Source organism: Saccostrea echinata, unplaced genomic scaffold (genome assembly GCF_033153115.1).
Source record: "Saccostrea echinata isolate AGI-Se365-2 ecotype Australia unplaced genomic scaffold, CSIRO_AGI_Sech_v1 ptg000012l, whole genome shotgun sequence".
Lineage (NCBI taxonomy): Eukaryota > Metazoa > Mollusca > Bivalvia > Ostreida > Ostreidae > Saccostrea > Saccostrea echinata.
In genome coordinates, this window is record NW_026889761.1 from 15,385,403 (window position 1) to 15,411,761 (window position 26,359).

Below are 26,359 nucleotides of genomic sequence, written 5' to 3' on the forward strand. Positions count from 1 at the left end.
CTGATATTTAAAGTCTTAAACTTTTTTGGTCAAGTATATTTTTAGTTTCTACACACATAGCTTAATTAAAAATCAAACAAAAAATGGGGGTCAATACGCTTCTTTTGGCGCTAGAGTTCATTTAATATGACCTTTTTGCACTGAAATTTGTGTCTTAATCAAAAATCACATATTCGACGTTTTCCCTCCAGTGTTTTTATCCAAATAAATCATGCGACAAATTAAACTATTAGTCTATTTAAAAAAAGACACTTCAAAATTGTGACTAAGAAAAAGTTTCAAATTGCTTCGCATAATCAATTATTTGACCTTTCTGCACTCAAAAAATGTGATTTTTCTGGCATTAAAAATTTAACAAGCAAGAAAATGTTTTTAAGGTCTTAAACTTTTTCTGAATTTAGGCAGATTGGTCAAAGTTATCTTATATATTCAGAAAATAAAAACAAAAGTGGGGGTCTATGATGTAAATTTTTAGATATTACTAAAAAAGTGTTAATTTTATGTTAAAATTGGCTAAATTTTTTCCTGGAGTTTCAGAATATATTTACTAAATTTGTCACAATATAATGAAAGAATTCATAAGAAATAATTTAATAGATATTTCAGAACCAGCATAAAACATTTCACTGCAAAAAACAGCTCTGTGTGCAACCAGCGTGGAAAAATCGGAATCTAAACTTCACAGTACTGTATATATTTCAAAAGAGGACAAAATGAACATTTTCTCCTAAAAACCTTCCGCCACAAAATATAGTTCCTGGCTTAATCCTCTTTGAATGGAATTTAATCGCGGTTTTTTCATTGGATATAGTTTAATTTGCATTGTAGAATTCAGATTTAATGTTTGAACTTAAAAATGATGCAGAATTTTATAAATAAAGGTCCAGACCAAAATCTGCTCAAAAGCTCAGGATCGAACCTCCTTAAGTAAATAAGATGTCTTTCTTATTCTTTAGAATAATTATTTTTAATAGATATGTCTAGCAAAAACACTTATCGTACATTTATATAAAAATCATTACATTTGTCTAAAGTTCTAAGGAATCTAACAATGAAATATAAAGATAGCGCATAATTGGCAAATACAAAATGAATATTTATTAAAGTAACAACCTTACTTGCATATACTTCAAACTGTGCCACTACAAAATTCATCTACATGTTACTCAAACTTTGCCAAAGAATAAATAATCACTAGATTTTTTTTTCTACAACACACAGTAGATCATGAAACTACAGTGAGGGAACCCTAAGAAGAAAACAACATATCTTAAAAATTAATTAATTAAGATTTTTTAAAATGTCCTTTATATCGCATTGTATAATCGGTGTACATTATAAAAACACCGATAGCGTGAGCCCAGAAAATAATATGCAATAGCACTTTTCCCCAATAAAAATATGGTTCTGATTTCTTAAATTGAATTTTCGTATTGCCACGTCATGTTTCATTTAAACACCAATGAAACATTTGGTGACAAATTGTAATATCAGTAAATTATCCAAATAATTTTGTAAATATATTTGCAAAAGCTCCTTGTTTTTCCTTTCTTCTTACTTGTCGACGAGTACGCTTAGGTTGAATATCTTTGCCGACGGCACTGGTTATGTCATTGCGTGTGCTGCGAAAATGTTGGTCTAAATTTTGATATTCTTTGTCAACTAATGCCATTTTTCTCATTTCTTGAAGCATTTTGATCCTCTTGGTATATCCAGGCTGCCTCTCAGACTCTTCTGCTTGAATCATCTGATCTATATGGTCAACAGTAGAAAGTGGGTCTGGTCTTAATGCAATCTCTTTCAGTCTTGTCTTGCAGGAGTTCATTTCGTCCACCTTATCTATTATATCGTCCATGAGCTCATCAACAGTAACAGCCAATTCTGTAAGATACTTTTCGTGAGTTAGTTTTTCACCAATTGCTTTCTCGTATCTATTCTTCATTTCTTGATAGGTTTTAGTGACTGTCTCTGTCCTGTATGAAAATATGTATGGGGTGTTTTTGTGCTGATCCCAATAACAATTTCCTGAGCATATTCTGCAATAGCCATCAGTCATTGCCCAACACTTCATCTTTTCGTCATCGTCAGCTATGCGGCAGCCTTCATGGCAAGTTACGTGACATTGCAGACAATTTGTAACATGCTGGCCTGCAGGCAAGTCTGATTTGATCTGCCTCGTTTCTTCAACCTCATAAGTAAAATCTTTATTGCTTTCAATATCATTTTTGTGCCTGTTGAAAAGGTCTAATTCTTCTCTCACCTCACTCAGTTTCGATAATCCGGCTGTAATTTGAGGTCTTAAATTAGATATAATGGTTTTCAGTTGTTCTCTTTCGTGCAAGACATCTTTTGTCTGCGACAAGCTCCTTGTTTCAAATTTCTTTAGATTGATAAAGAATGCTTCGAAACTTTTGCAACCCATTTCCCAGAAAAACGGGGACAGAGAGCTACTCTGGAGATTCTTGTTCGTTGCAAATAGTGCAGAGTTGTTGAATTGAAATGTATTTCCATAAGGAAGTTTAGCTTCTTTTAAACATGCCAAAACAGGAGGATCTGCGCCATCAGCAAATGTTATCAATGTGCAGATGTTTGATTCGATATCTTTTCCAAAAAGGGACATGATTGCATGAAATATATATTTCTGAACAGGAGTGAGGCGAGCATCAGGTGCCTTAACAATAAAACAAACAGAATCCAAGAAAAGGACACCCTCATCTCCCTTTGCAGAGAAAAGATATCTGACTTGGTCTACAATATTGTTGTCTCTGTCAATTCCTCTGGTGTCTCCGAAGCCTGGGGTATCTATAATGTTCAATGTGAAGTCCAGCCGTCCTCCTTTATGTGGTGGAATTTTGTAAACCGTTATCCATTCTGTCTGAGAAACTGCCTAAAAAATAAATATTTACAACAATAGTCCTAATACATTGTATACTCATTGTTATTCGTTTTTTTTTTCCATTCTAATAATATTACGAAGGCAATTGGGTTATTTGACTTGAACTTGAAAATCATGTCAAAACTCTTTACAACTTTTGCAAAGAAAAGTACATGCAAGATAACATTGGGAAAAAAATGAGATAAACGTAACGGCAATTGTCCCTTCTTAATTTTTATCTCATAGGTATTATCAAGTGACAAACGTTTTGAAAATGAAAATGTCATCTAAGAACCACACTAAAGAATCTCGAACAAATTCGACAATCCTAATCGAATAGGGCGCAATCGTCCTCAAGTGTTATCCTGTATACAGTAATCAAATTCGTCAATTTTGTCGGAGGTCCTATGGTATGTTTCTTAGATGAACTTTTTTTCAGTTTATTATTACTATTATAGTATGACAACTCAAGCAACTGTTAAATCTAGGTTTGAGTTTTAAAGTTTAGATTTTATGATGTCGTATTTTTCTTTCAGAGGCAGCGAATGCTCACCTGATTTCCTGTTTTGCGTCGCTCTTCATCTTCTAGTTTCACAAGAGTAAATCGGAAAGGATCTTCAAAGCTTACGCCTGTCACATAATTAACGATGCCATCTACAAGCGTGCTTTTGCCCGATCCAGTTGCACCAACTAACATTATGGTTTTCTCTTCGTCCTGATTTAAATTTTTCCTTTCTCCTATAAATTGGAATTGTAAGTCAGAATAAGAGGTATTTTTTAAATTATTTAGAAGGACATTAAGGTACTAGTATATTAATAAAAGCACTTTTTATACCTAGGCATATTTGACGTATTTTATAATGTTTGTTTCTAGCCTTTGGGTTTTCATGAAAGGGTAACTCGAATTTTGAAGGGTTCCCTTTGCTCATCTGAATTGAGAAGTTAAGGAGATACGAAGCCAGAGATTCCTGTGTTCTTATTTCTTCGTTAGCCTGACTGTAGGAACCTTCAATGTCACCCCTGACACCTCGGACTTGGAAAATGTATGTTGTGTCAGCCATTAGACCTTCAATGGTAATTTCATTTTTGTTGCTGTCAGTCTGAATTAGTTTCCAGTTTTCTTTTCCGTCTTTACTTTTGTATCGTATTTGATAGCAGTCTACATCATTGCATTTTCGCCAATGCAGCTTAACAGAATCTGATTTGATGATGTCCGCTAATGGTTTACCAGGTGTCTGTAAGAAGAGTTTGACAAATAAGCATCAGGCAGTATTTAATTTATTATTTCTACATTATCAGCTAATATCTACACCAAGTTTAAATTACCATAGAAATATTACAAACATTAGCCCTTGAAATTAAAACAATAAATGAGAATATGAAAGAAAATGAGGATAAAATTGGTCATATATATGCTTCCTTTACTGCTAGCACACAGATGTTACCTTAAATAAGAATCATCTTAATTACTACTTCCATTGTAATTTTTGGATCAATTATTTGTTTAACTCACGTCATTTGAAGTGATGGGCTTTTCTACATTTGTTCCACTATCCAAACTAGGAAATAGAAAATTTTAAAAGTTAAAGGATATCTTTACTATGAAGTATCATTGTATCATCGTTCAATTGTGTACAATTTGTTACTTAATCATACCTTAGAGTAGGTTTAGCAGGCACTGCTTCTTGCTTTGACTTAAATAATTGCATGCTCTGTGACAGTCTATGACCCCTTCCAACCCTTTGACGTAAATGTTGTTGACCACAAGGATAACAAAATGGCTCTGGTTCTTCACAATCAAGACAAAACTGGGTTGCCGGCACTTGTTTACCTTCAAACTGGCAAGGTTCACAGAGATAGTTAGTTGTTATGTCTGTCGTCTCTTGGGTAATATTTTCCTTGCAAGATTTCAATTGTGGATTATCCACGAAATCTTTTCCAGTTTTGAAGGATTCATCTAAACGCCTTTAAAAGATTAACAAAGTAAAAACTAACTGCAATATTTCTTATATCAGCGTTCCTTATTTATTTGTGTGTAGGATAGCACACCATTTATTTATTTGAGGAGGTGAAGGACCTTGGGCTAAAAAAAATCCCGTTATTCAATTTTTTTTAAATATTTTTTATATTTCTTATTAAGTATGTCCCACATATCTTAAAGCAGTTAAATCATTAGTTTTCTTACCTTATTTTAGAGATATTGATTGACAAATACTATGCCTTACAGTATCTAAGTGGAGTTTTAATTCTCCATGTTTTCGAGTCCATTACTCCGTCCACAATTGGATTTTTTAAGCATAGATAAAAAATATTTAAGGGGACTTGTATCTTTTAAAATACATGTATTTCAGTGTATGGATAGGGTTTAAAATTCGAAAAAGCAAATTTCTTCTGTCTCACTGCATCTGGATAGGGAAAATTACGTACTTTTTAAGACAACTTAAACAACAACAAAAAATAAAAAATAAAAAAAAAAATAAAAAAAAAAATAAAAATAAATAAATAAATTTGCAAAAAATTCTATCATTTAATATTTCTAAATTTACGTTGAAATGCAAGTCCTTCGCATTATTGATTAACTGTAAAAATATCAAATGGTGAAGCTGACCTCAATATTGCACAGGACATCGTTAAAGAAGACATAAGCATGACAAAAACGTGTCATGTTTACATTTCTTGAGTAAGGGAAAAACCAACTATGACGTCACACGTAAGCTGAATAAGCGAAATAAGGTATACGTACTTAAGATTTCCGTCACCAGCCATGCAAAAATAATTATTGTGTTCCCCGTTTCTCAAAAGATTTCATCATATACTAATTATGACCTATTTTTACATAATAATACCGCCCCTATATTCATCGAGTATGATCTAGCTGTACTAACAGATCGTGTATGACGTCACCGACGTGTTGGACGCACAGTGTAGAGAAATAGAGGAGTGGATCAATCTATTTCATAATTTGTTAATGTTTACAAGAATGCTATTTTTTTAAATTTTTCTACATAGGTTGGTAATTAAAGTACATGTAAAAACAAATTGTCAAAAATTTATACAAGAACTTATGGTTTACATGTTTTGCACTTATATAAACAGAGACTATGACGTAGTTAAACAGTCATGTGACCATGTGTCTTTCATCCCCTTAAGAAGTTAAACTTCAAAAAAATGGTTAAGCTAAATATGACTTGTTAATAGTCAGACGCCATACATCTCTCCATAACCAGCATTAGGTATGTCATTTGCATTTGTTACACCTCATTGCTTTTTGACAGGTGCTTGTCAAAGACGATATAAGGTAGCCCCCAGTAATAATATTCCCCTATGATTTTCATGCACATGTAAATCTTCAAAACAATTTACTCGTTTTATTATTTGGACTCAAAATTTCTGTAGAAAAATGCATATTTTTCCACTATGTGCACTTTTTAAAAAGAATATCAATTAGTTAAAAGGTTTGGTCAAATAAAATGAAACATTCAAATTCAAATGTTTTATACAAAACACGTTTTACAAACCCCCATATTATTGGCCCAGAATGCACAACGTATAGTTAAATGGGTTATCCTACATTGGTTTATGTTTAGTTTTCTTTCTTTATATTCATTGTATTTTACATGCATCTTTGTTATTTTTATTGGACTGACCGGTGCAGTAAATGTTATGTTTTTAGAAACCTTTTTTCTCCTGGGATAGCAATCGCATACAATAACTATTTTTCTCACTGTGTACATGTCTCAATGGCAATGAAGGATTTAACATCGATGAAATTTGAAATGCGGAATTCATTGAAACGAGGTCAAAAAAAAAAATTATAAAAAGGACTCATTAGAAATTGTTTGTTTGTTTGTTTGCTTAACGTCCCTTTCCAGATGTTTTAACTCATATCGAGACGCCATCGGTGGAGGGCTGCAAAATTTAGACATTTACTCGTTACTTAGGGCCATTGAGCAGTAAGGGATCTTTTTGGTGCCAGCACATGGTGCGACACGGGACATCCGTTTATACTATCTCCTCCGAAAGAGCGGTCTCTACAGTGGGATTCGAACCAGCTACGTAAGGATCAACTCCTAACTCCGCGACTCAAAGAAAAAAAGCTCTAACAAATGCTACACGACGGCGACTTGACCCAATATATAAAGGAAAATGTAATGTGGCGAAATTAAAAAAAAATGGACAAAGATAAATGATCTTTTATCTTAAAATGTTAATGTCTTACATCTTTTTAAGCAATTGGAGATCTTGGGAAAGGTGGTGGTATTGAAATCTTCTAGATGCAGTATGTCGCCTGCAGCATTTCTCACAGAGTATCTCTGGATCAATACATTCAATACAGTATCCATAACCAGGGACGGCTTCATCTGTGCAAAGCTCGCAGTAGAAGACGTCAACACCTGATACATCATCCTCCAGTTTGATGACGTTATGATCCCTTGTGGCTCTTTGTTTCCGATGTCTTTTACAGCACGCTTCACATAACATTTCTCCGCAGTCGGGTTCCTTGCAAACCATAACAGCCTTTTCATTTTCTCCTACTTCAGAACATATTGTGCACAAAGTATTTTGTCTTCCCTATTTGTAATATAGGAAGAAAGGATTAAAGCATTAGTTTTTGATAATTGTAACATATATACATGTATAAAGATAAATTTCTTACAATCGCAATCCATTAAAAGATAAAAAGACGGGTTTGTATGGATTCTTTAACATACATTCAGATCTAGAACGTATGCATATTTTGCATTGCTATTTAACCATGCCAGTCCTCACTGAACAAATTCATTTATTGGAATTAAATAATAGTATATACTTCATCTAGCGAGAGAATGGAAAAGTATTCATCTGAGTCCTTTACACCACTGGCTCCTTTTTCCATAATTGCTGGAAAAATGTAAGATTTATATGAAATATTAAGCGTATATGTATTATTTTTCAAAAAAAGAAAAGAATTCATAGAGTATATACATGTATTATTTAAAAGGCTTCCTGTTTAAAATCCTTTGATGTAGCATCAGTTTTATCTGAAATACGTACATCTAAAATTGATCATATCGTCTTTTTGCTAGATGAAATGCAAAAATTTCAAATGTTCTTCATTGTTAATTTTTTTATAGCAATTGTAAATAAATAAAAATACCTGAGAAAATATTTAGTACTGTCCTCATCTAGGTTCTATAACAGGTTTAATTCTGATAAACGTTTTTTAATGGGAAAATTTGACAACATAATAATATTTGACCTTTCTGGCCTAGCCGGGTACAAAGAACCCCCTCCCCCTTTGGAAGTAAAACAGTAGAAAAAATATTACTGGAAGAATCCTCCCTAAATATTTCTTTAAAACTACGAGGTTTGTACCAAAAAGTCGTTGATAGGTTTAAATAATTTAGTTTCTCTTCACTTACGTGACTTTCTTTTAATGTCATAGTAAAAAAGTAAAATTAAATGATTTTGAATTTCAACCTTCAGATGAATAACCTATTTATATAATAAGAAAATAATGTAAAAATAAAGAGAACATAATAATGAACGTCGCTGCACGAAAGCAAAAGTTAATTTTGCCTCTTGCAACGTCATGGCCATCTTTTTCAAAATACTTGCCTTTGTACGCTACATGTATCTCATGGCATCTTATTGAATTTTCAAATACACTGGAAAACAATTCTTGAGTGAAAGATGTATTAAAAGTCACGACTATCTTTTTTTTTATTTCTTGATCAGATTCAAATTTAATTCCTTGCAAGGAATCCATAAGAGGCGAAGAATTCTGTAGAGAGGTTTACGTCAACCTTGATCTATAAATTCTTCATCCACTGAGTTCATTTGTCTGCATTGTAGAACTTCCTATTTTCAGTTCTGAAGTGAAATTGTCCTGAATTTCTTATGCAATAATTTTAATGCTAACGTTATAGTGTGTTATACTACTTCTTATCTTTTTGTGTTTGGAGGGTATCTATTAAAACAAAATTTTACCAAATTCCTGTGCGCCGGGGTAAAATTGCGTTTGACGATGTCATTTGCAGCAAACTCAATTCAGAGTACGCTTTGAAAATTCCTTTTCCAAACCCCTGTTTCCGATGTCATTTACTTGAAAATTAAACATAATATAAAGGTTTGTTTTTGATTTTAATTGACATAAACAAGAATTTGATGTTTACATTTTTATAAGAGAAACAGATGAAACTACAGTTGTAACATACCGTAAATAACCCCCGATTATCAGCGTGCGCCGACAAAGTATATCGGCTTATAAATCATCAAAATACAATTACTATGGAAGATTGTAAACATTGTCTAGGACTGTTTTGGGACAAGATGTTTATTTACAATTATTTTGTTTACTATGAGAAAAAAATGATATCAAAAGCAAAGGTAGGGGCTGCTCCATTTTCGACATATTCTGGTCATGACTTCGCCATTTTCTCATTCCAACCATTCTGTTTCGTCGTGTCTTTTCTTTATTTTTATCAACATGTTTATGATATTCATTCAGACACTTAAAATGGAATTATTTTATGTCGTTAGTTTAAATGACAGATTGAAAGGCTTGTAATTGACACAAAGTACTCGACCCCTTGTATCATTTGAGTCTCCGTCTAAAAGCCACCATCATCAACAATTTACATCAAGCCATTGTCTTCAGGTGTGTACCCTGAGACGTGCAAATTTGATTGTAAATTAGTAGTTCTATTATACTAGTATATAATTATCAAGGTATTCTCTATTTTACTTGCTTTTCAGATTCATATTTATTTTGTATAAAATTACCAAAATTTTGAATGATACGATTAATTTTACATAAAAAAAAAATAAATGTCTTTTTTTTTATTCATTTACATAATTATATACTTACATGTTTACTCATTTACATAAGTTAAACAAAGATGAGGACTGGAATCCAAAAATGGAAGAACTTTCAAAATTCCTATTCCTTTGTGTTAAACACGCCATATCCCAACAGGTTACCGACACAACAACGAATAGGTATTACTATTAATAGAATACACTTCATAAAAAACGAAAGTGGTAAAATAGAGTCAGATAATAATCATCAGATAAATGAGAAAAACGTCGATTTATGTTGGATTCAATCCATAAGTTTATAAACTAAGGAATTAGACACATAAAGTTATGAAATAAGGATGCTGCAACAGACCTTTGCAAACCCATTTATTCATAATTTTATCGATCTGTTCTCAAGCCTTTTAAGCTTTATAAAACTGCAAAATTTGAATTTAAAGGCTTTACAGGATCTTATTTGAAAGAACTTTCTGCAGAGCGAGATCAATAATGCATTGCATAACTAACCATGCAGTAGAGTATATAGGAGGAGCAGGGGGCGTATATAAAGCAATCGCTTCTATAATAAACCAATAATACAGTTTTATTTATTTCCCTTTAAATACCCGCATTTTCTAAAGAAAGTCGAACATTTATGTCATCTCCGTCTATCTTGACGTCATTCTCTTATCATCGCTTCTTTTTGTCAATTGTTAATAGTTACTGCAATTATCTCAGTGAACTTAAAATAAAAAAAAAAGCCATATAGTCTATCACATGTTTTACTGACTATAGACGATAAGGGCCAACTAACAACTAAATGTATTGAATTGCATTCGAGATGACTTAAGCTTTTCCATCGTCAATTTTCTTATTTAGTTATTTAGTAATATCCCTGCATTTAACCTGCATATGGTATTTACATCTTCCATTTCTTTTAAACTCAATAACATGCTTCGATTACGATCAATTTTTAAACCCAGACACGCTACTGACAGATAAGTTGATGTTACGGAGATTTCATCAACCTCGTTAAAAGTCGGTATTTCGTAATGTCTTTGGTCGTTATAATGACCTTGTTAGCAAATATAGCCTATCATATTTTGGCTGACTTATTTCATACAAATTGTTAAGCCTTTGTTTTATACTGAATATAACTACGGATTAAAGCTCCGTCTACCCGATCAATACATAGGGCACACGGCCGGTGTGTCCGGTTAACGGGGGATGTTCACTCCTTCTAGGCACCTGACCTCACCCTTTGGAATTTCTTGGGGTCCATGTGTTATCCTTGTTTACAAATAGGTATTTTTTTATTTGTTGATTTTTAGCTCACCTGAGCCGAATGCTCAAGTGAGTTTCTCCGATCTTTTTTTTTTCTTGCGTGTCGGTCTGGGATATGGTGGGCCATAATGGATGATCAAAGTTTTACATAGGAATACATGGGAAAATCTTCTCAAGAACAGCAAAGCCACGATTGGTCATATATCTATATTTAAGCATCCTCAGGTAATGTTATTTTAAATTGTTCAAATCATGACCCCAGGACTAGGATGGGGCCTCAATAGGCAATCAAAGTTTAACATAGAAATACACACGTACATAGGAAAACACCTTAAAATATTCTTCTCAAGAACAGCTACGCCATGATGTCATATTAATAAAGAAGCATCCGCAGGAAGTTTAGATTCAAGTTGTTAAAATTAAAGGTACAATGTAGTAGGGTCGGGCCACAATAAAAGATAAAACTGATAGGGAAAAATGTTTATTCTAAAGCCATTTGTCAAAGAAATATGGAAACATTTTCTGTTAGATTCAAGTTTGTTCAAATCATTCCCCTCTCTCCCCTCCACCCACCTGGGGCAATAGATCGGGACCACTTATATACTTAATTTTTTCAATAATAAACTGATTTCTGATTTTCTACCCATAGGCCTCTTGTTAAGATCGATCAACTCTCGTTGCCTTCACTTTTTTCATTCTTCTCTTGTATTTTTACGAGAAGCAATTCCATTTTTATTAACTGACCATCGGTAAAATGGTCAACTGATAAATGATGGAAGTTTGTAATCAGAATTCTCTTTACCTTTTAAGTGTTTAAGTTGCCGCATGCCTATCTAACGAATGACAAACCTTACATAGATATTTTTTCACAGATAATGAATAATACACTAAAAGGAACATTTAATAATACATAATTGCAGGTTTCAAACTCGTAAGACTTTAATTTCTGGTTCTCTTCTTTTCCAATTCAACTTCCTTAATTTTTTTTATTGTCGAAAGACACGAGCCTTGCCAGTGTTTCTTGACATATAAGAATAATACGTAAAGTTGGAGAATAATCATGATTAAAGGCAAGCGCTACAAAACCTTTTCCTCCCATTACAAAATTCGAATGTCCAGCAATAAAATGTTCGCTTAGAGTTCTAGAAGAAATATTGATCACTCCTTTCTTTAATAGAATACCTGAGTGTTTAAGCAATACTTTTATACCATGTATTAATTTCGTTGCATTGAAAATCATTTAAAAGTTAAAAAAAGGACTGTACAGCACACTTTTTATTGCAAATAATACCACAATAATAGCAATTCATATAAAATGCAACTAAGATAAATAAAGATTATTCTAATCCAAGCAACATTGGCTGATAATTTCAGGCTACTTCTCCGAACAACTTTTTCACCATATTAATTCCTCGAGCAACAACACCTTGGTTTCTTCCTTTAGGCTGACGACGCGTCTTAATTCTACGTCTTCCTCGAAACTCTTTACCGACGGCGCTAGTTATGTCATTACAAGTGTTACGGAAGTTGGCATCCAAATTTTGATAGTCCTTATCAACCAATGCCATTCTTTTCATTTCTTGAAGCATTTTGATCCTTTTTGTATACCCTGGCTGTCTCTCAGATTCTTCTGCTTGGATCATCAGATCTATGTGCTCAACAGTAGTGAGTGCCTCTGGCCTTAATGCAATCTCTTTCAGTCTGGTCTTGCAGCGATTCATTTCATTCATCATATCCATAATGTTGTCCATTAGGTCGTCAACGTCCATCGTCAATTCTTTTATATACTTCTCATGTGTTAGCTTTTCACCAATTGCTTTCTCGTACCGATCCTTCATTTCTTGGTAGGTTTTAGTGACAGTTTCCGTTACGTACGAAAATATGTATGGTGTGTTTTTATGTTGATCCCAGTAGCAATTGTCAAAGCAGACTCTACAATAGCCATCGGTCATGGAAGAGCATTTCCTCTTTTGGTCATCATCTCTAATATGGCAGTCTTCGTGACAGGTCACGTGACACTGTAGGCAGTTTGTAACAGCCTGTCCTCTAGGCAAATCTGTTTTGATCTGTCTCGTCTCCTCCACATCATAGGTAAAATCTTTATTGCTTTCAATATCATTTTTGTGCCGGTTGAAAAGCTCCAACTGTTCTCTTAACTCACTCAGTTTTGATAACCCTGCTGTTATCTGAGGTCTAATGCTGCATATGATTGTTTTCAACTGTTCTCTTTCGTGTAAGACATCTTGTGTCTGTGACAAGCTTCTTGTCTCGAATCTCTTCATATGTCTGAAAAATGCTTCAAAACTTTTGCAACCCATTTCCCAGAAAAACGGGGAGAGAGAGTTGCTTTGAAGATTTTTGTTCGTGGCAAACAGTGCTGAGTTGTTGAACTGAAATGTATTTCCAAAAGGAAGTTTGGCTTCTCTTAGACATGCCAAAACAGGTGGATCTGCTCCATCAGCAAAAGTTATCAACGTACAAATGTTTGATTCAATATCTTTTCCAAAAAGGGACATGATTGCATGAAATATATATTTCTGAACAGGAGTGAGGCGAGCATCAGGTGCCTTAACAATGAAACAAACAGAATCTAGGAAAAGGACACCCTCTTCTCCCTTTGCAGAGAAAAGATATCGGACTTGGTCTACTATGGCGTCGTCTCTCTCTGGTCCCCTGGTGTCTCCAAAGCCTGGGGTATCAATGATATTCAGGGTGTAGTCCAGTCTTCCTCCTCTTTGAGGAACGATTTTGTAAACGGTAATCCATTCTGTCTGAGAAACTGCCTATAAAATATTAATGTAGATATTATATCAAATTGACGATAATCATTGAATTTTGCAACTCTTTGGTGACAAGATTTGAATCACATTATTTATTAAATAAAAAAAAATTACTTGATTTCCTGTTTTACGTCGTTCTTCATCCTCTAGTTTCACAAGCGTAAATCGAAATGGATCTTCAAAACTCACACCCATTACATAGTTTACAATGCCATCCACCAGTGTGCTCTTGCCTGATCCAGTGGAACCAACCAACATAATAGTTTTCTCCACCTCCCGATTTCCTCTGTTTGTCATGTCACCTTCATTAAAACAAATTACACGAAATGAAGACATTGTTTAGCAACATATCAATAGATAAAAATACATGCATTAATGACAAAAAGAGATTTACCTAAGCATATTTGACGTATCTTGTGGTGCTGATTTCTTGCCCTAGAATTTTCCGTGAATGGCAGCTCAAACTTGGAAGGATTACCGTTGCTAAGCTGAACTGAGTAAGACAGAAAATAAGAAGCTAGAGATGCTTGTGTTCTTATTTCTTCGTTAGCCTGACTGTAGGAACCTTCAATGTCCCCCTTGACTCCCCGGACTTGGAAAATGTACGTAGTATCAGCCATTAGACCTTCAATGGTAATTTCACTTTTGTTATCATCAGTCTGGATTATTTTCCAGTTTTCCTTCCCAGATTTACTTTTATATCGTATTTGATAGCTGTCCACACCATCGCATCTCCGCCAGTGCAGTTTGACAGAATCCGATTTTACAATGCCAGGCACTGGTTTTCCAGGCATCTTCAGAATGTGATGAGAAAAAACAACATATTCAAAGTAATAATTACTGTCATTATGATAGGTTCTGGATAATTATGTCACTTTTAATTGATGTGATATGTTTTGTGTACTTGTACAAAAATTTAACTAATATCTTTTTGTGACTGTGTAATTAAAGGGGAAAAAAGAAAAAAAAATCATTTCAAACTTGAGATTTAACATTCAACAGAGTAGTAAAAATCTTAACAGTTACCGTTAACTCTCAAATGAAAAATAACGAGAATCTCATTGAAAAATGAGAATCCGATATATCAACATCATTGACAATGTTTATTTCGTTTTTTTAACTTTGTTCATTGGCATTGGCAATTTATAATTTAGATAAACTCACGCAGTCCTCTTTGTCAATATGTCCCTGGGATGAAACTGTTCCACTTTTCAGAAAAAAAATTATTTTTGATTAAATTGTCAATCATACGAATGGTAAAGCTATGTTTGTATTTTGTTTTCATCAAATCCATACCTATTTTCTTGTCTGGAAGAAAACGCTCCTTGTCGTGTCCGAAATTGCAGCATACCCTTTGACAAGTTATGACCTCGACCAACCTTCTGTCTTAGATGTTGCTGAGCACAAGGCGTACACATTGGCTCTGGTTCTGCACAATCAAGACAGAATTGAGTTGCAGAAACCGTATTTTTTTCAAAACGGCAAGGTTCACATTGAAAGCTAGATGAAATTTCTGGTACTGCAATTCTAGTTTGGGTGCCATTTCTTAGGTGGGATCTGGCTGGATTGTTACTTTTATTTACAACTGCTTGCGATGAAAGACTTTGCGGTAGTTTTCGCCTATAAAGACAAAATGAGTATTTTGGGTTCATTAACTTTTTATTTAACTTATTTATGTTTTCTTAAGCTTTCATGTACTAGTAATCATAATTTCACTAAAATATTTCAATAAAATCGCCTTACAAATTTTGAAGTAATTTCAAATCTTGTGAAATTTTATGATTCTGGAATTTTCTGGATGCAGTGTGACGCTTGCAGCATTTGTTACAAAGAACTTCCGGGTCATCGCAATCTGTACAATATCCAAAGCCAGGGACATCTTCATCTTCGCACAACTCACAGAAGACACCATCTTCACTAGATACGTCATCCTCCAGTTTGATAACTTCATGATCTTTCGTTGCCCTTTGCTTTTGGTGTCGTTTGGCACAACCATTGCATAACTTTTCCTTGCAATCGGGCTCCTTGCAAACCATAATTGCCTCTGCCTCTTCTCCAATTTCTGAACATATTGTGCACACAACTTTCTGATCTCCCTAAATGTCAAGTTGATAAATGATAAATTTCTTTAGACAACGAAAAAAATTGCAGTATAACGATAAAAAGAGATCCATGGGCCGCAACGCTCGATATGGCCCTGTTGTTCTTCATCGGCAGTTTTTTCCCTTCTATATATATTCTTATGTAAAATTTGATTCCCTATTTAGACCCTACCAAACCCCCTAGGGTCCTGATTTGAACAAATTTGAATCTACATTACCTGGGGATATATATATATATATATATATATATATATATATATATATATATATATATATATATATATATATATATATATATATATATATATATATATATATATTAATATGACTAATCATAACTTTGCTTTTCTTAAAGCTGAACACAATTCGTAAAATGAATGTGTCCGCCATATTCGATTGGACTCTCGCTATATCTGAGTGCCCTTATATATAGAGCCGCTCACTTAGTCACTGTTCAGTGTAATCAATCGTCACCGGTGTAGACGGTGTGCTATACAGTACTCGTAGCAACAAAAAATAACTGTGTTCTTCTTCTAAAGCAGGCGAGTAAGATACCAAAGAGACTTACAACAGCTGCACAGGTCAATGCAGTATAAGCAAACACAAATACACGTGACTGCAATAAAATGTAAACAAAGGTCATGCAAGATAACCAGCACGAACACGGGTCGCCATTCCACACCCGCATGGCCATAGGAACCGAGGGGGGGGGGCACGGGGGGCCGTGCCCCCCAATAATTTTGCCGATATATAGATTACTATAGAAAACATAGATACTATATGCTTATGCCCCCTCAATAAAAACGTCTGATGACCTTTTTCTTTTTCTCCCCAAACTGAAATTGCTTCCTACGGGCCTGACCCTTGACAATATAGCAGTCAGGTGTAACGAATGCAAAGAGTATACCCCGGTGCTGATATCGAAGATAGTAATAACGAAAATGGCTCTGCCTATTTAAAGACCCAATTTTTTTACCGTACGGTTACCTGAGGAGGGGGAGTGGTCTTGGTAGTACTGGTGTTATTCACCTGGAGAGTCCCAATACTCAAGATGTCAAAAATCCCTATACACGCTGCATTACACAGGAAGTCTGGCTTTTGGTAATCAGGGTCAACATTACGCGTTTCGTGCATAATTTTGAGTGAAAATATTTAAAATAAATTATGTACTGAATATAAAATTTGTAGACTTAGCGTTTTCGTCGATATCTTTTGAAGAAGAAAAAATTAAAAAGACATCTCTTTTTTTTAAATCGTAAAATTAAAATAAACGGGTGAAAACTACAAAGCAATCATCAATATTTTAATCGCCAATAAAAGAAATTATAAAATATTAAGTGTGAAAATTGAAATAAAAAGATTCCACTTATTGTGTGGATGTTTACCACGATCGGAATATTATTTATTTTTCTGACGAACAATGGTGAACAAATATTCGCCATTTCCGAGGGTCCGTGTTCTTATGCCCTGTTTACAGATTTCGATATAAAAGGAATCTTTCGTAATTCACGGCGCTAGATACAAGATACTTTATTTATATTAGTATAAATATCTTTTCTTATTTAATCCATTGCATTTTGTTTTAATTTTCAATGGTGGGGGAGAGGGTTGATTGTTTCCAATTATGGCGATTTGAGTTTGTGTGTATCCAAGTGCAAGGTCGACAAGGGCATTACATTCTTAAAATCAAGGCACAGGTTGAGTAAGGGGATCGGAAGAATTATCTGTCTGTGCGGCTACGGAAACTTCTCTCTCCGGATCTCAGTTATTGAAGGAAGAGAGGGCTTGAATATCCGCTAATTTTTCTTTAAAAATATCTACAGTTATCTTGGACGTCATATCGCTGACAAGTACAAAACAGCAGTGGAGATTGAAAAAAAAATCACGCAGTCATTGTTTAATTATCTACTCTCAATAACTTTTAACAATAAAATTATCAACCAATATAACAGCGACATGATTTTTTTTAACCAGAGTGTATACAAAGCGACCATTCACGCGGTACATGAAAGCGTTTGACGCGTGACCAGGTAATTGTTTTCAAAACATGCAAACTCAGATTATCAGGTAGCCCACGTAGCTGGCCCGTCAATCAAATCAGAAGCTATTGTTTTTTAAATGATTGACAGGCGGTTCATTATTGATCTTGAAGTAGGTAAATTTTGAGGGCGTTAACATAAAATTGGGTGCTTAAGAGTCGTGTTCAGCTTTAAAGGTGCTTGGACACAGATTTGAAGTTAATATTTTCTCAAATTTTCTGTATAATTTCATGACTTGTATGTTGCTATAGCATTTCATACTAAAATATAATACAAATCTTATTTCATCTCGAAGTTATTAAAACTTCGAATTTCTGGACGCGTTGGATTGACACATCCTTGCTCTTTCACATATTTTAATTTTATTCTTAATACTTAAGAAAAGTGGCAATTTTGTTGTGTGTTAATGAAAAATATTAAAAGTATAACCCAAAAAATTCAGAGTAGAAATGTTCGAAAGCAAAACCCACTCACAGTATTGTAAGTCCGTGCTCAGTGGTGAGTGCAGAGTTTAACAATTGAACTCACCCGGTGAATCGTAAACATTAACAATAACAGAGCTCGTGCCCTGTTTACAAAAACAGTTTTACGCTTCACGGGTGTGTTCAATTTGTTAAACTCTATACACATTACAGAGCACGGACTGACAATATTGGTGAGCTGGTTTTGCTTTCGAACATTTTTCTCTGAATTTTTCTGGATTATAGATGTAATATTTTTCATTAATACGTAACAAAATCGCTTCTTTTCTTAAATATTAAGGATAAAGTTAAAATTTGTGTAAGTGCAAAGATGTGTTAATCAAACGCGTCCCGGAATTCGTAGTTCCAATAATTTCCAGATATAATAAGTTTTTAATTATATTTTCGTGTGAAATGCTATAGCAATATATAAGTCGTGATATTATACAGAAAATTTGAGAAAAAAATTAGGTTCAAATCTGTGTCTAAGCACCTTTAAGAAGATTTTTAAAGGTTTTTCCCCATGTATTCCATTGTAATTTTTTATCCCCTGTTGTGGCCCCATCCTACCCCCTGAGGACCTTACCTTGAACAAACTTGAATCTACACTACCTGAGGATGCTTTCATATCAGTATGACTAAACATGGTTTTGCCGTTCTTGAGAAGAACGTTTTTAAAGATTTTTTCCAATATATTCCTATGTAGATTTTGATGTGGTTCCTTTAGGAGAAGATTTTGATTGGTGCCACCGAATTTTCACTAACTTTAAATCTACCTTGAAAGAGGGCAGGCATGGCCTTTCATTTGGTAAACTTGAATTCCCTTCACCCAAGGATGCTTTGTGACAAATTTGGTTGAAATTGACCCTGTGGTTCTGGATGTCAAGTCGAAAATGTAAAAAGTTTTGAGAGGGACTTAGGACAAAATGTGATCAGAAGAGCTCACTTCAACCTTCGGCTCAGATGAGCCAAAAACTGCACTGTTGAATTACTGTTATATGGTAATGTGTTTTAAAGAAATAATATCTTTTGCAGTAGTAAAGACAAGAATTCATCAATCTACTATTTAGCTTCGTTTAACAAGATGCAATGCTTGTAAACAGTTTACACTATTTCCACTTGAGGTTCGTCAAGAGGATAAGCATTGCCTGATCGAAAAAAAAAATCGATTGCAAGCATTTGATTTTCAATATATATGGATATGACTAGATAAACAAGAGTCCTATGGGCCCCCCCTGCCCCATTAAGTTTCATCTTTTCTGGTCTAGTGGCTTAAGAGAAGAAGACTTTTCCTAAATATTCCTGTGTAAAACTTTGATCTTCTATACTAGCTCCACACCACCTCTCGGGTTATGATTTGAAGCATTTAGAATCTACACAACCTTATGATTCATGGCTGTAGGAACCGGGGGGGGGGGGCAGGGGGGCCGTGCCCCCCCCCCAATAATTTTGCCGATATATAGATTACTATAGTAAACATAGATACTATATGCTTGTGCCCCCTCAATAAAAACGTCTGATGACCTTTTTTTTTTTTTGCTTGTCAGGAAATTTTTAATAGTGCCCCCTCAACTGTCAATTGAAAAATGTATGGCTGTGCCCCCCCCCCCCCAACTGAAATTGCTTCCTACGGGCCTGTGATTACACATGTAGGGGATGCTTTCACACAAGTTTAGCCTTCTCTGGTCCCGTTGTTCATAAGATTTTCAAAGATTTTCTCTATAATTTGAATGTAAAACTTTGATCGCCAATTTTTGCCCCACTCTCCTTGTGGCTATAGTTTGAATAATTTAGAATTTATACTACCTCGAGAAGTTTTCTCAAAAGTATCATCTTTTCTGGCCCGTCGGGTCTTGAGAAGATTTTTCAAAGACACCACCCTATTTTTGCCCTTTTCTCGATTATCTCCTCATGGAAGGGGGTTGGTCCTTCATTTGGCCAATGTAAAATCGCCTTAAACCAAGGATTGTATTGACTTTGGTTAAAATTGGCCCAGTGGTTCTTGAGAAGATGCCGAAAATGTGAAAGGCTTACAGACAAACGGACGAACAGACAGCTAGACGCCAGGTTATCAGAAAAGCTCACTTAAGCTTACGGCTCAGGTGAGCTAAAATAAAAACTAAATAAGAATAAAACTTTGAACTTTGAATCTATAAAATTCAGTACATACCTTTATATTTCCAACTGTTCCACTGAAATGAAAGTTTTACATAAATTATTCATTCAAATCTACTTCTGATTTTGCAGATTTATTCGAAGGAAATGACATGGAGGATTACCTTTTCTTGGTAACTTTCAAACTGCCATCATTCCTCCACAGCGAAGGGTTTCCTCTAAACTCGTCAGAATCTTTGATATCATTGGCTGCCTTTGCCATGCTCACTCTCTAGTCAACTAGAATTATTGTTAATGTTTTAAGTCATACAGTTAATGAAATCAGCAATACAGGTGCTCATTAATGATCAGAGCTTTGAAGAAATTTAAAAATAGCCGAGCTACAATGACATAAAATGATTTCTCTGACTTTCATTTGCTTAAATTAAGTTGTAAGCACCGTGGATGGTGAGATAATATTTAAACTAAGTATTCATCTGTTCATTTGTTCATATGGTATCTACATTTATCTAGATTGTACTGTTTTTCTTCTTACATTTCACTAATTTCAACATCTGTGACTCATGTTCTAATATATGTATACGTTGTTGTATTATATGTATTTCAGAATTTTAAGCTAAAATGAGTTGCTCCTCTTATATCGGATTAGATGAGATTTTGTCACAATGCAACAAGGAACGGTGATATGTCTACCAATGAAAAGCATAACATATGCAGTAGCAATCTGGTCTACTCACAATTATTTATTTCAGGGCAGGCTATCTTTTTCCCTCTAAACTTTCTAATCACTCAGATTTTTCACGTAGCCCTATGAAGCGCGCTAACTAGTCAATTCTTATAATACTTACAGTCAGCTGTTCTCGGAGTATAACAATATTCGTGTGTATATATAAAATCGAAAATTATATCTTCAGTTTTCATAAAATTGTTTTGTAAACGACAAATCATTTTTTTGGGGTGGGTGGGGTGGGTGGGTTGGTTACGCACAATAAGTCCAGTGAATCAGCTAAAATATGCTTATTTAATATATACAAGTTACTCTGAGGAGATGAATAGATTAGTGCGATTGACATGATTGATATTAATTTACTTAAAAAAAAAAAAAAAAAGAAAAGCTCCCTTTCTTCCCCCCCCCCCTCTCCAATTCCAATAAAATATTCTTCAAAACGATGTTTTTGGCAACAAAATGTGCAAATGTTTGCAGAACGTATTGACGCTGGCGACAATATGTGCCGATATGTAAGATACATTTTGTCGCCCATTCTGCAGGAAGAAAAAATTCTCGGCATATCTTGTCGCCGGTGTTAATATGTACACAATGAACAACAATATGTGCAGTAAGGGTAGGTACATATTGTCGCCTTTACGCCCTCTCTTGTGCTCATCTTCTTGACGTTTACTACATGCATCAAATATTTAATTCTTTTCTACATTTTACTGTTTAAAATTTTACCTACGATAAATCAGGACTCATACTTTGAACAATTATTTTCCACTGCGACAAGCCATAAATATCGCATAACCACTTTCCAAACATAACTCGCGAGGACGTGCAGTCCTTACATTTATTGACCCCAAAACCTTGAGATACATGCCCTCATTTCACAGACGCTTCAGAGAAGATTGGAACACTAGGACTAGATTCTGACCTTCATTCCGGAGTAGGGATCAGCCCATGGCTGATTTGGAACATTCATTTTAAAAGCATGTGAATTTGTATATATTACACTATATTGTGAGATACTGTTTATTTTGTCATGGAACTGTTTGTTGTGCACAGTGCTGTCGGTTGTGTTCTTATCCTGATTCATATAACTAAGAACCCCGCTTTATAAATTCACATGTATCTAAATGAAAACGAAGATAGGGTACCAGTTAGTTGATAATCGAAAAATGCACTACATCTAGATGTGACTTTTCTGTTGAGGTTAACATAAAGATGAATGATTTATTATGTAACAAAGAGAGGAACACCAACGAAGTCTAGTATTGTGTATACACCTTTGCGTGTTTAAAAGAACAGCTGAACAGCTGTACGTGCTAGTATAGTAGCATTCACGACTACCGAAACTTTTATATGACAGTTGATATTTATTACAGGAAAATTTTCCTTATTAACAAAGAAAGTACATTATTTAAGGTAAGCTATTGTAATTATCTACATCAATACTTTATACAGGTTTGCTTTTAAATCATGACTCTTTTTTATGACAAAAGGGCGTGGAGCCTTGTCCTGGTCTAAATTTGCTACTGGTTATGAATACATGTATTACTTAAAATCCATTACCAAGATTTTTACTAGTCTACAGATGTGATCTGACATACCAGAAAATATACTCTTCAATCGTAAACAAAATTTTGCATGATAGTTAATAAAAACTAAAAGTTCCATTATATATATATATATATATATATATATATATATATATATATATATATATATATATATATATATATATATATATATATATATATATATATATTACTTATATCTTAGGTATATATTGATTATAGAAGATAAATATCTACTTTCAGAGTCAAATGAGGTTTTTTTTTTTTTAAAAAATGTGTTTTCTGACGTGTAAATTCTGTTCAGAGCTCTATACCTGTATACGGAGAAGATCCCTTCTTCCTTTAAAACAGGTGTAACCCCATCCACCCTCTTTCAGCATTAACATACCCAAGTATAGCATTTTACATGCATTGAATTAAACCACATCACATCATGATGAAGTTTTGCAGACACAGGGTGTCGATCTGGGCAAAACCTTCAGCTCCCTTACCCATGTTGTACAACAATGGCGCAAGCCTGATGAAGCATTGCTTAGTCTCATCTGGAGCAAGCAGCAGGAGCAGAAATCAAGAGAGAGAGAGAGAGAGAGAGAGAGAGAGAGGAAAACTTACCAAAATTGTCGATTTCAATGCGAAGTTAATTCCACCTTGCTCTGTCAAGATTTATATTTATAGCGAACACTTGAGGAAAACCCCAGCCAGATCGACCCATCTACAAAGCTGCAATAAATAATTGTCCCTGCTTCGTGGTAGGCACTTGCGATATGACTGCCGTAAAACCAGGTCACACATGTATAAGTACGAAGAGGTCACTTAAAAAGAATCTCATTAAGGAAAGTGAATATTTTTAATCATGAATTTTGAATAGCAGGGATGTTGTACGTTACGTATAATGTATGCATTGATGTGCTAAAATGCATGTTTAATTGTACCCATGCATATTAATTACTATTCAGAAGTTGTCTTTTTATTCACTCTTCCTTTATAGAAGACCCAGCATCTGGGGGACCTAGCCCCTCGGGTCCAGGGCAAAACCATAGTGGGGATTTAGGGCGCGAAGTCCCTGTAACTGAGCTCTCGGGTTTCAGGTATTTATTTATTTGAGTTATTTAGACATATTAAAGTAATATATATATATATATATATATATATATATATATATATATATATATATATATATATATATATATATATATATATATATATATCCATAATTATCTTTGCTCACAAAAAAGTATACCAGATCTAATATCTTTATGCATGATAAAAACCACTACTCCTAGTCTCGGTTAACGTTCCTACCGCTCCCACAGCTTCTTGTGGACATTAATGTTTTACTAAAAAATCATACTCTATTTTATAATACAACGGGTATGATTTTTTTTTTTTAGTAAAACGTTAATTCTGTGTTATTTTTTTTTAATTTTTCTTATGGAATACATTGTAAATGTGTACTAGAAGAATAATTTATGGAAAAAAGACATAAAAATATTTTTTGATCCAGGGGGTACATTGGGGGGGGGGGGGGTCCTGTCCACAAGTACCTGTGACCGCTCCTAGCTTAATACGCGCCGCTAAGTCAAAAGTATCTTGCAGTGAACATCTATCATCATGATCATGCTGGAGTAGGTCTACTATACATGTAACAAGTCTAAGGACTTTATCCTCATGGAATCGGCTTGATTTGCATTAAAGTGTTTAGTGATTTGGGTTGTCTTAAAATATTTGAAAGATTCGAATCTTGCGAATTAACAATTTCTCAGTAAAAATTGACGTTCACGAATATCATTCTTATACCAGGGTAATTAAAAAAAAGGAGTGGAACTACACAGCCATGACAGAAATAAATGTGGGGAAAGCCACCTTTTTGTAGATTTCTATTTATAATACGCAATGGAAAGTTTAGGTTACTGGGAGGTATGCTGTTATCAGAGTCTGCTGTCATAAACAGAGCTCTCTCTCTCTCTCTCTCTCTCTCTCTCTCTCTCTCTCTCTATATATATATATATATATATATATATATATTGGGGGGGGGGTGTAGTGGGACTGGAAAATTTTGTTAAAGGGAAATCAAATATGATCAACTGAAATCAATTGTTGTCTGCATGAATGATCTAGCATATAATAGCTGAAACATGAATATTACTATTTAATAATTTTAGACGTTTTAGTTTAACTTTATTTCAAACAAAGTGGCTATTTTTTTTTTAGCTTTAAGATCATCTTGGTCATCATTTCATCATTTCCTTAATAGATTTGATGGTATATTATACATGCAGTCAGCTTTCTAGCTCGTAAAAAAGTCAGTACACCGCCACGCTTGAGAATTCAATTACTTACAATACTAGCATTGGACAAATAATTTCAGCTTTCTTTAAAACTTTCCCTTTATATTCATACCAATCCTTTATAGATTTGAAATAAAATACCAACTTAACATTGCTTATTTATTCATATTCACATTGTTAATGAATGCTTCTTAACGAGAACCTTTATCCGTAAACACTCTATGTAAGTAAATTGGTATATCTTTCTAAAAATAGAAAAGTTTCTCCCGTTTTCAAAAATAGAATCAGGTCGAGTAATATGGGTCGTTTATACTTATGGTAAGTACACGTGTTTTGCAACAATTTTTTACATGATAATCATCTGTTTACATGTAAACTATATGGCCCTTCATCAACCCCCTCCCCCCACCCCACACGAGATAATTAATAAATAACCAAAAAAACACTCTTTACATTTTGAGTTTTTAGAATTTTACTTCAAATATCCAAAATATCAAATTTTCAAACTGATTTGAAATTTGAAACGGTCGATGTCAGGTTGTATATATATAAAAATAAAGACTGATATATATATATATATATATATATATATATATATATATATATATATATATATATATATATATATATCCATAATTATCTTTGCTCACAAAAAAGTATACCAGATCTAATATCTTTATGCATGATAAAAACCACTACTCCTAGTCTCGGTTAACGTTCCTACCGCTCCCACAGCTTCTTGTGGACATTAATGTTTTACTAAAAAATCATACTCTATTTTATAATACAACGGGTATGATTTTTTTTTTTTAGTAAAACGTTAATTCTGTGTTATTTTTTTTTAATTTTTCTTATGGAATACATTGTAAATGTGTACTAGAAGAATAATTTATGGAAAAAAGACATAAAAATATTTTTTGATCCAGGGGGTACATTGGGGGGGGGGGGGTCCTGTCCACAAGTACCTGTGACCGCTCCTAGCTTAATACGCGCCGCTAAGTCAAAAGTATCTTGCAGTGAACATCTATCATCATGATCATGCTGGAGTAGGTCTACTATACATGTAACAAGTCTAAGGACTTTATCCTCATGGAATCGGCTTGATTTGCATTAAAGTGTTTAGTGATTTGGGTTGTCTTAAAATATTTGAAAGATTCGAATCTTGCGAATTAACAATTTCTCAGTAAAAATTGACGTTCACGAATATCATTCTTATACCAGGGTAATTAAAAAAAAGGAGTGGAACTACACAGCCATGACAGAAATAAATGTGGGGAAAGCCACCTTTTTGTAGATTTCTATTTATAATACGCAATGGAAAGTTTAGGTTACTGGGAGGTATGCTG

General features: G+C 34.0%; 1 protein-coding gene across 1 annotated transcript; it reads right to left on the bottom strand.

The window, feature by feature from the left end:
• Window positions 1–1,248: 1,248 nt before the first annotated feature.
• Window positions 1,249–23,419, bottom strand: LOC133185062 (uncharacterized). Its single transcript, XM_061320123.1, has 15 exons — window positions 23,338–23,419; window positions 20,598–20,712; window positions 20,489–20,510; window positions 15,460–15,812; window positions 15,013–15,336; window positions 14,881–14,923; window positions 14,111–14,510; window positions 13,831–14,018; window positions 12,316–13,719; window positions 7,095–7,447; window positions 4,532–4,840; window positions 4,389–4,434; window positions 3,711–4,110; window positions 3,429–3,613; window positions 1,249–2,887 (listed from the first exon to the last, which is right to left on the bottom strand). Exons 2-15 carry the CDS (start codon window positions 20,693–20,695, stop codon window positions 1,499–1,501), a joined length of 5,514 nt encoding a protein of 1,837 aa, XP_061176107.1. The 5' UTR covers window positions 20,696–20,712; window positions 23,338–23,419; the 3' UTR covers window positions 1,249–1,498.
• Between the last annotated feature and the right edge of the window lie 2,940 nt (window positions 23,420–26,359).